A 10,928-nucleotide genomic window follows, 5' to 3' on the forward strand; every position below is an offset into this window, starting at 1 on the left:
GGGACTGAGATGGTGAGGAGTGTGTGTGTGTGTGTGTTGGGACTGAGATGGTGAGGAGTGTGTGTGTGTGTGTGTTGGGACTGAGATGGTGAGGAGTGTGTGTGTGTGTGTGTGTTGGGACTGTACTGGCTGAAGGGACTCAGAGGCAGTGTGGGATATAGAGACAAATACTGAGTGGGACTCAATCAATGTAATAATTTAAGTATCTTTATTGATGTGGAAATTGTAAGAACTTACATGGACAACTCTCTAACACACATACACACTCTCTCTCTGTCTCTATGGATCCCTCTCTCTGTCTCTATGGATCCCTCTCTCTGTCTCCATCTCTCTGTCTCCATCTCTCTGTCTCTATGTATCCCTCTCTCTGTCTCTATGTATCCCTCTCTCTGTCTCCATCTCTCTGTCTCCATCTCTCTGTCTCCATCTCTCTGTCTCCCTCTCTCTGTCTCCCTCTCTCTGTCTCCCTCTCTATGTATCCCTCTCTATGTATCCCTCTCTCTGTCTCTATGTATCCCTCTCTCTGTCTCTATGTATCCCTCTCTCTGTCTCTATGTATCCCTCTCTCTGTCTCTATGGATCCCTCTCTCTGTCTCTATGGATCCCTCTCTCTGTCTCTATGGATCCCTCTCTCTGTCTCTATGGATCCCTCTCTCTGTCTCTGTATCCCTCTCTCTGTCTCTATGTATCCCTCTCTCTGTCTCTATGTATCCCTCTCTCTGTCTCTATGTCTCTCTGTCTCTATGTATCCCTCTCTCTCTATGTCTCTCTGTCTCTATGTATCCCTCTCTCTCTGTGTCTCTATGTATCTCTCTCTGTCTCTATGTATCCCTCTCTCTGTCTCTATGTCTCTCTGTCTCTATGTATCCCTCTCTCTCTATGTCTCTCTGTCTCTATGTCTCTCTCTGTCTCTGTGTCTCTATGGATCTCTCTGTCTCTATGGATCTCTCTCTCTGTCTCTATGGATCTCTGTCTCTATGGATCTCTGTCTCTATGCATCTCTCTCTCTCTCTCTCTGTCTCTATGCATCTCCCTCTGTCTCTATGGATCATCTCTCTTTGTCTCTATGGATCTCTCTCTCTGTCTCTATGTATCCCTCTCTCTGTCTCTATGCATCTCCCTCTCTCTGTCTCTATGTATCCCTCTCTCTGTCTCTATGTATCTCTCTCTCTCTGTCTCTATGTATCCCTCTCTCTGTCTCTATGCATCTCCCTCTCTCTGTCTCTATGTATCCCTCTCTCTGTCTCTATGTATCCCTCTCTCTGTCTCTATGCATCTCCCTCTCTCTGTCTCTATGCATCTCCCTCTCTCTGTCTCTATGTATCTCTCGGCCTCCTCTCTCCCTCTCTACAGACAGCAGAGTGGCGTTCCAGGGCGAAGTGTTTTGACGTGATGTGTGTTGCTGTGTTTACCATGTTTAACCGCCTGTCCAACGCCCCCAACCGGAGCATCCTCTACGACCTCTACAACTACATCTGTGACATCAAGAGTGGTGTCACCCTGGCCCGCGCCTACGTCAAACAATTGGGTACAACAGGGTCTGGGGGGGGATAGTGTGCGCGTGAGATGCATGAAGCGGCCACACCAAACAATTAAATACAACGGGTGGGTGGGAAGAGAGACCCATATAGGTCAGTATGTTGTTGTGTAGGTCGGTGCGTTGTTGTGTAGGTCGGTGCGTTGTTGTGTAGGTCGCTGTTGTGTAGGTCGGTGCGTTGTTGTGTAGGTCGCTGTTGTGTAGGTCGGTGCGTTGTTGTATGGTGTGGCACAAGGAGCTGTATGCAGTAGGCAATAAGCATACAGGTTGATGTATCATTTACGTGTAATATTGTTTGTGTCCACAGGGGGGCAGAGTAGGCCCTCAGCCCAGGTCATGACTGATGACCCAGAGCCCTGGGGGTTTAGAGGGGGTCTCTCCGGGGAGTTCCAGGTACGGCGCTTACCCCCATCATCCGCCCCTTTAACCCCCATCATCCACCCCTTTAACCCCCATCATCCACCCCTTTAACCCCCATCATCCACCCCTTTAACCCCCATCATCCACCCCTTTAACCCCCATCATCCACCCCTTTAAACCCCTTCATCCACCCCTTTAAAGCCCATCATCCACCCCTTTAAGCCCCATCATCCACCCCTTTAAGCCCATCATCCACTCCTTTAAGCCCATCATCCACTCCTTTAAGCCCATCATCCACTCCTTTAAGCCCATCATCCACCCCTTTAACCCCCATCATCCACCCCTTTAACCCCCATCATCCACCCCTTTAACCCCCATCATCCACCCCTTTAAACCCCTTCATCCACCCCTTTAAAGCCCCATCATCCACCCCTTTAAGCCCCATCATCCACTCCTTTAAGCCCATCATCCACTCCTTTAAGCCCATCATCCACTCCTTTAAGCCCATCATCCACTCCTTTAAACCCCATCATCCACCCCTTTAAACCCCATCATCCACCCCTTTAAACCCCATCATCCAGCCCTTTAAACCCCATCATCCACCCCTTTAAACCCCATCATCCACCCCTTTAAACCCCATCATCCACCCCTTTAAACCCCATCATCCACCCCTTTAACCCCCATCATCCACCCCTTTAACCCCATCATCCACCCCTTTAACCCCCATCATCCACCCCTTTAACCCCATCATCCAACCCCATCCCCATCATCCACCCCTTTAACCCCCATCATCCACCCCTTTAACCCCATCATCCACCCCATCATCCACCCCCATTTAACCCCATCATCCACCCCTTTAACCCCCATCATCCCCCCCTTTAACCCCATCATCCACCCCTTTAAACCCCATCATCCAACCCTTTAACCCCATCACCCCTTTAACCCCCATCATCCACACCTTTAACCCCCATATCCCGCCCCTTTAACCCCCATATCCCGCCCCTTTAACCCCCATATCCCGCCCCTTTTTAACCCCCATATCCCATCCCTTTTTAACCCCCATCACCCCTTTGATGAGATGACTGAAATTCTTTTGTATGTCTCTGACATCTCAATCGGTCAACAGCGTCATTGCATCAACATTGGTAATAAATTCTGCAGTCAAACTTTTTTTAAGTGTAATTATGTCATCCAAAATTGTTACTGGATGTGTGCAACAAAAGTTCAACATTCACCTTTTGCTACTATTTGTCAAGTCTACAAGAACTGCTGTCACATCACAGATCAACACTCAAACAATGACAAGCCACACACACACACACAGGGGATCACAGACAACCATCTAGACAGAGACATTGATCTCTCCGGCATAAAGAGATCTTTGACTTGGTACTGACTGGTTGATGACCATAGTATTGCTGTTGTTTGTTGTTGTTCAGAGAATGCTGCCTTGCCATGGTAACAGAGATCTGTTCCGTCACCCTCCTATGACATCAGTGTATTCTATACGACCCTTCTGCCCAGAAGACAAGGTTAGTTATTTCAATATATCTAGAACTGACTCCAACATATCTATTAAAATATGAGACGTGTGGGCCGACTGGGAATGGAAACCAGGTCTTCTGAGTGTTTTGCCATAAGACTGTGTTAGTCCACTGAGCGAAAGCCTGTAGTATAGAGCACCACAGTGGACATGTCATAATTCCCATAAAACCTAGCAGTCAAACAGGGAAATGGTTCCAAACGTTTTTCCTCCATTCATTTTTCCCATAGGGGATTTTAGAAACACTTAATAAGGGCTGTGTTTCATGTAGACTTACCTTGGCGTGATGTTTTGTTAACTATGTAAATCTCTCTCGGACAGGGTGACTTTTATCAATATATTCAGCACTATGTACTCTGATTCAAAAATGCTAATTAGCATCAAAGTAGACATCATGCAAGACTACAAATCCCTGCAAGATCCTGCATGTCATCGCTAGTTGACACCTTTGCTAACAGGTTTTGTGTCAATTTAAAACTTGCACAAGACAGTTCACAGAATTTTCCATACAATTTATTCATTACTACATCGATTCAGCAGTCTCGTCTCTGTCATGGCCTTTGTAGTTCTGTATGATAGCCACATTAGCATTACATTTTTGGGAGGTAAATACTGGCGAATATATTGATAAGTCACCTTGTCTGATGGGGGGGGTTTACATGGTTATCAGAATGCCACGCCAGGGTAAACCTACACAAAACACAGCACTTATTTTAAGTGTTTCTAAAATCCTAGATGGGGAAAAATGAATGATACTAGGTTTTATGGGTATTCTGACTCATACTGTGGTACTCAATTGTTTTAATAATTATTCTAATATGACTCACGCGTTTCATTCTCATTGAGAAGCTAGCTGATGCATGAAGAAGCTAACGCGTGTAGTTATAAGCTAGCTGATGCATGAAGAAGCTAACGCGTGTAGTTATAAGCTAGCTGATGCATGAAGAAGCTAACGCGTGTAGTTATAAGCTAGCCCGGGCGTTAGGTTATTACCAGCTCTGTAATACATGAGGCATGCATCGGCTAGCTGCGTTAGGTTTGGTTCAAACCAGCTCTGTGATACGTGAGGCATGTATCGGCTAGCTGCGTTAGGTTTGGTTCAAACCAGCTCTGTGATACGTGAGGCATGTATCGGCTAGCTGCGTTAGGTTTGGTTCAAACCAGCTCTGTAATACGTGAGGCATGTATCGGCTAGCTGCGTTAGGTTTGGTTCAAACCAGCTCTGTAATACGTGAGGCATGTATCGGCTAGCTGCGTTAGGTTTGGTTCAAACCAGCTCTGTAATACGTGAGGCATGTATCGGCTAGCTGCGTTAGGTTTGGTTCAAACCAGCTCTGTAATACGTGAGGCATGTATCGGCTAGCTGCGTTAGGTTTGGTTCAAACCAGCTCTGTAATACGTGAGGCATGTATCGGCTAGCTGCGTTAGGTTTGGTTCAAACCAGCTCTGTAATACGTGAGGCATGTATCGGCTAGCTGCGTTAGGTTTGGTTCAAACCAGCTCTGTAATACGTGAGGCATGTATCGGCTAGCTGCGTTAGGTTTGGTTCAAACCAGCTCTGTAATACGTGAGGCATGTATCGGCTAGCTGCGTTAGGTTTGGTTCAAACCAGCTCTGTAATACGTGAGGCATGTATCGGCTAGCTGCGTTAGGTTTGGTTCAAACCAGCTCTGTAATACGTGAGGCATGTATCGGCTAGCTGCGTTAGGTTTGGTTCAAACCAGCTCTGTAATACGTGAGGCATGTATCGGCTAGCTGCGTTAGGTTTGGTTCAAACCAGCTCTGTAATACGTGAGGCATGTATCGGCTAGCTGCGTTAGGTTTGGTTCAAACCACCTCTGTAATACGTGAGGCATGTATCGGCTAGCTGCGTTAGGTTTGGTTCAAACCACCTCTGTAATACGTGAGGCATGTATCGGCTATGATCCACTGCTGCGTTAGGTTTGGTTCAAACCACCTCTGTAATACGTGAGGCATGTATCGGCTAGCTGCGTTAGGTTTGGTTCAAACCACCTCTGTAATACGTGAGGCATGTATCGGCTAGCTGACATCTTTATTGATTTTGTCTTTATAACATCTCTGTTGTTTCAGACTGAGATACAGAAGATCCACATGGAGATGCAGAGAGGAGAGGCCAAGGCTCCTGCAGTAGCACTACCTGCTCTGATCAGTGATGGGTGAGAGAGTGTACAGCATGACTCCCCAATGATCCACTCTGGACAGTCTCTGATCAGTGATGGGTGAGAGAGTGTACAGCATGACTCCCCAATGATCCACTCTGGACAGTCTCTGATCAGTGATGGGTGAGAGAGTGTACAGCATGACTCCCCAATGATCCACTCTGGACAGTCTCTGATCAGTGATGGGTGATGGAGTGTACAGCATGACTCCCCAATGATCCACTCTGGACAGTCTCTGATGGGTGATGGAGTGTGTGTGTACAGCATGACTCCCCAATGATCCACTCTGGACAGTCTCTGATCAGTGATGGGTGATGGAGTGTACAGCATGACTCCCCAATGATCCACTCTGGACAGTCTCTGATCAGTGATGGGTGATGGAGTGTACAGCATGACTCCCCAATGATCCACTCTGGACAGTCTCTGATCAGTGATGGGTGATGGAGTGTACAGCATGACTCCCCAATGATCCACTCTGGACAGTCTCTGATCAGTGATGGGTGAGAGAGTGTACAGCATGACTCCCCAATGATCCACTCTGGACAGTCTCTGATCAGTGATGGGTGATGGAGTGTGTGTACAGCATGACTCCCCAATGATCCACTCTGGACAGTCTCTGATCAGTGATGGGTGATGGAGTGTGTGTGTACAGCATGACTCCCCAATGATCCACTCTGGACAGTCTCTGATGGGTGATGGGTGATGGAGTGTGTGTACAGCATGACTCCCCAATGATCCACTCTGGACAGTCTCTGATGGGTGATGGAGTGTGTGTGTACAGCATGACTCCCCAATGATCCACTCTGGACAGTCTCTGATGGGTGATGGGTGATGGAGTGTGTGTGTACAGCATGACTCCCCAATGATCCACTCTGGACAGTCTCTGATCAGTGATGGGTGATGGAGTGTGTGTGTACAGCATGACTCCCCAATGATCCACTCTGGACAGTCTCTGATGGGTGATGGAGTGTGTGTACAGCATGACTCCCCAATGATCCACTCTGGACAGTCTCTGATCAGTGATGGGTGATGGAGTGTACAGCATGACTCCCCAATGATCCACTCTGGACAGTCTCTGATGGGTGATGGAGTGTGTGTGTACAGCATGACTCCCCAATGATCCACTCTGGACAGTCTCTGATGGGTGATGGAGTGTGTGTACAGCATGACTCCCCAATGATCCACTCTGGACAGTCTCTGATGGGTGATGGAGTGTGTGTGTACAGCATGACTCCCCAATGATCCACTCTGGACAGTCTCTGATCAGTGATGGGTGAGAGTGTACAGCATGACTCCCCAATGATCCACTCTGGACAGTCTCTGATGGGTGATGGAGTGTGTGTACAGCATGACTCCCCAATGATCCACTCTGGACAGTCTCTGATGGGTGATGGAGTGTGTGTGTACAGCATGACTCCCCAATGATCCACTCTGGACAGTCTCTGATGGGTGATGGAGTGTGTGTGTACAGCATGACTCCCCAATGATCCACTCTGGACAGTCTCTGATGGGTGATGGAGTGTGTGTGATCCACAGCATGACTCCCCAATGATCCACTCTGGACAGTCTCTGATGGGTGATGGAGTGTGTGTACAGCATGACTCCCCAATGATCCACTCTGGACAGTCTCTGATGGGTGATGGTGTACAGTGACTCCCCAATGATCCACTCTGGACAGTCTCTGATGGGTGATGGAGTGTGTGTACAGCATGACTCCCCAATGATCCACTCTGGACAGTCTCTGATGGGTGATGGAGTGTGTGTGTACAGCATGACTCCCCAATGATCCACTCTGGACAGTCTCTGATGGGTGATGGAGTGTGTGTACAGCATGACTCCCCAATGATCCACTCTGGACAGTCTCTGATGGGTGATGGAGTGTGTGTGTACAGCATGACTCCCCAATGATCCACTCTGGACAGTCTCTGATGGGTGATGGAGTGTGTGTGTACAGCATGACTCCCCAATGATCCACTCTGGACAGTCTCTGATGGGTGATGGAGTGTGTGTGTACAGCATGACTCCCCAATGATCCACTCTGGACAGTCTCTGATGGGTGATGGAGTGTGTGTACAGCATGACTCCCCAATGATCCACTCTGGACAGTCTCTGATGGGTGATGGAGTGTGTGTACAGCATGACTCCCCAATGATCCACTCTGGACAGTCTCTGATGGGTGATGGAGTGTGTGTACAGCATGACTCCCCAATGATCCACTCTGGACAGTCTCTGATGGGTGATGGAGTGTGTGTACAGCATGACTCCCCAATGATCCACTCTGGACAGTCTCTGATGGGTGATGGATGACTCCCCAGTCTGGACAGTCTCTGATGGGTGATGGAGTGTGTGTACAGCATGACTCCCCAATGATCCCAATGATCCACTCTGGACAGTCTCTGATGGGTGATGGAGTGTGTGTACAGCATGACTCCCCAATGATCCACTCTGGACAGTCTCTGATGGGTGATGGAGTGTGCATGACTCCCCAATGATCCACACAGTCATGATGGAGTGTGTGTACTCCCCAATGATCCACTCTGGACAGTCTCTGATGGGTGATGGAGTGTGCATGACTCCCCAATGATCCACTCTGGACAGTCATGATGGAGTGTGTACTGACCCCAATGATCCACTCTGGACAGTCTCTGATGGGTGATGGAGTGTGTGTGTCCACTCTGGACACAGCATGACTCCCCAATGATCCATGACAGTCCTGATGGGTGATGGAGTGTACAGCAACTCCCCAATGATCCACTCTGGACAGTCTCTGATGGGTGATGGAGTGTGTGTGTGCAGCATGACTCCCCAATGATCCACTCTGGACAGTCTCTGATGGGTGATGGAGTGTACAGCATGACTCCCCAATGATCCACTCTGGACAGTCTCTGATGGGTGATGGAGTGTGTGTGTACAGCATGACTCCCCAATGATCCACTCTGGACAGTCTCTGATGGGTGATGGAGTGTGTGCATGACTCCCCAATGATCACTCTGGACAGTGATGGGTGATGGAGTGTGTGTGTACTCCCCAATGATCCACTCTGGACAGTCTCTGATGGGTGATGGAGTGTGTGTACAGCATGACTCCCCAATGATCCACTCTGGACAGTCTCTGATGGGTGATGGAGTGTACAGCATGACTCCCCAATGATCCACTCTGGACAGTCTCTGATGGGTGATGGAGTGTACAGCATGACTCCCCAATGATCCACTCTGGACACAGATGGGTGATGGATGGGATCCACTGGACAGTCTCTGATGATGGGTGATGGAGTGTGTGTGTACAGCATGACTCCCCAATGATCCACTCTGGACAGTCTCTGATGGGTGATGGAGTGTGTGTGTACAGCATGACTCCCCAATGATCCACTCTGGACAGTCTCTGATGGGTGATGGAGTGTGTGTGTACAGCATGACTCCCCAATGATCCACTCTGGACAGTCTCTGATGGGTGATGGAGTGTGACTGTGATCCACTCTGGACAGCATGACTCCCCAATGATCCACTCTGGACAGTCTCTGATGGGTGATGGAGTGTGTGTGTACAGCATGACTCCCCAATGATCCACTCTGGACAGTCTCTGATCAGCCAGTAGTTTTTGTTCTTCAGTCTTAGACGTCCAGTATGTCATGTCCCAGTGTACCTCTCCCCAGGCTAGCAGGAGGGCAGCTGTCCCCCTCCCCAAACTGTGGTCTGGTTCTGGAGGATGATGGAGGGGGTATGTGACTCCGCCACTCTGGGCAGTCTCAATGGAGTGTGTGTGTACAGCAGCTGCACTGAACAACCAGGTAAGTCTCTGATGGGTGATGGATCCAACGGGACAATCACACACTGGAATATGACTTGGTCTTGTTGGAATCATTGACCCCAACATTATTCTACATGGTTGGAGTTACTTGACTCTGAAAATACGATTTAAATCTTTTCTCCCCCCCCATCCGTCTTGTAGAGGACATTGCCAGGGGACTTCCCTTCCTTGGTAACCATGCAGCTCCACCCCCGGGTTACAGACCCCGCCCCCGCCAGGCGTATGATTGGCAGCCTGCTCTCGTTGATGAAGACCAGTGGTGAGTTGTTAACTTGTATATTATGGTGCACCTGCACAGTGGGTTTCTGGTCACTGTTGGACTGAGCCGAGAGCAGGACTCTCCAACCCTGTTCCTGGAGAGATACCTTCCTAGAGGTGTTCACTCCAACCCCAGTTGTAACAATCACACACTGATCATATGACAGGTCTTGTTGGAATTATTACAACCATTGCATTCTAGATGGTTGGGTTGGACTCTGTGAAAATCCTCCGTCTTGTAGAGGACATTGCCAGGGACTTCTCCTGGAACAGGGTTGGGTTACAGACCCCGCCAGGATGATTGGTAGCCTCCTGGAACAGGGTTGATGAACCCAGGGTGAGTTGTTAACTTGGATATTATGGTGCTCCTGGAACAGGGTTGGAGTGAACCTACAGGAGGGTTTCCTGGAACACTGGGACTGAGCCGAACCTACAGGAGGGTAGCTCTCCTGGCACACCTGTTCCTGGCTTAGTGTGAGGCTGCCGTGATGAGAGAGTTCACTCCAACCCCATTGTAATCAGACTGATCTTTTGCTTTAGGGAATTGACTATTGGCACAATATAAAGTATGACTCAGTTACTGATCCAGAAATGGATCAGATGTGTCTATGCCAGATGGTGCTTCTCTCCAGATGGCATAGGCCTGGATTATCAGAACACACATCTACATTCAGAATGAGGTGCATGGTTCAGTTTGTTCCTCACATTCTTTTCCCCTTGTCATTAGACTGTAGTCATCTGAATCTCCTCCTACAGGTTCCAGAGGTGTGTTCTGTGAGCTGAGGCAGGCTGACAGGAGGATGTTTGACTTCTACTCTAAACTGGGCTCCTTCACAACGCTCACTATGGCGGGCTGCCTCAGGACGTCGTCGCCATGGGAACCAGCTTGTAAACTTGCCACCACCTTGCACTACTACGTCGTCAGGTTTTTAAATTGACCTTTTGGATAACCGGGACGAGAACTTTTGATTAATTCAGCTGTTTATTTGATGGCCATGCGTCAATCAATTACTATAGGATGATGTGTGAAATGTATCTGATCAAGTTTGTCACTGGGATCCACCTTGTTTGACTGAGTATTTGTGGAACGTAATCTTTGTAAATTCCGTCTTTACAATCCCATATTGAAGTGAATGATTGACGCATTTAAATCAGCCTGTAAGAGGATCTAACTAATGTACTGTATCTGTTGATCAATAAAGATTTGAAAATTTTGAATATGTGTGACCCATGTTTTCTGTGG

General features: G+C 48.5%; 1 protein-coding gene across 1 annotated transcript in view; it reads left to right on the forward strand.

Moving 5' to 3' along the window:
* ogal (O-GlcNAcase like) overlaps positions 1–10,903 on the forward strand; it is a 34,365-nt gene extending 23,462 nt beyond the window's left edge. The window contains 8 exon segments of the mRNA XM_064957154.1: positions 1,354–1,528; positions 1,845–1,930; positions 3,337–3,429; positions 5,532–5,617; positions 9,273–9,337; positions 9,388–9,407; positions 9,569–9,686; positions 10,442–10,903. Of these exon segments, the coding sequence (XP_064813226.1) occupies positions 1,354–1,528; positions 1,845–1,930; positions 3,337–3,429; positions 5,532–5,617; positions 9,273–9,337; positions 9,388–9,407; positions 9,569–9,686; positions 10,442–10,623 (825 nt within the window). The 3' untranslated portion in view covers positions 10,624–10,903.
* The last annotated feature ends 25 nt before the right edge of the window (positions 10,904–10,928 follow it).

The sequence above is a fragment of the Oncorhynchus masou genome, chromosome 5 (assembly GCF_036934945.1).
Source record: "Oncorhynchus masou masou isolate Uvic2021 chromosome 5, UVic_Omas_1.1, whole genome shotgun sequence".
Lineage (NCBI taxonomy): Eukaryota > Metazoa > Chordata > Actinopteri > Salmoniformes > Salmonidae > Oncorhynchus > Oncorhynchus masou.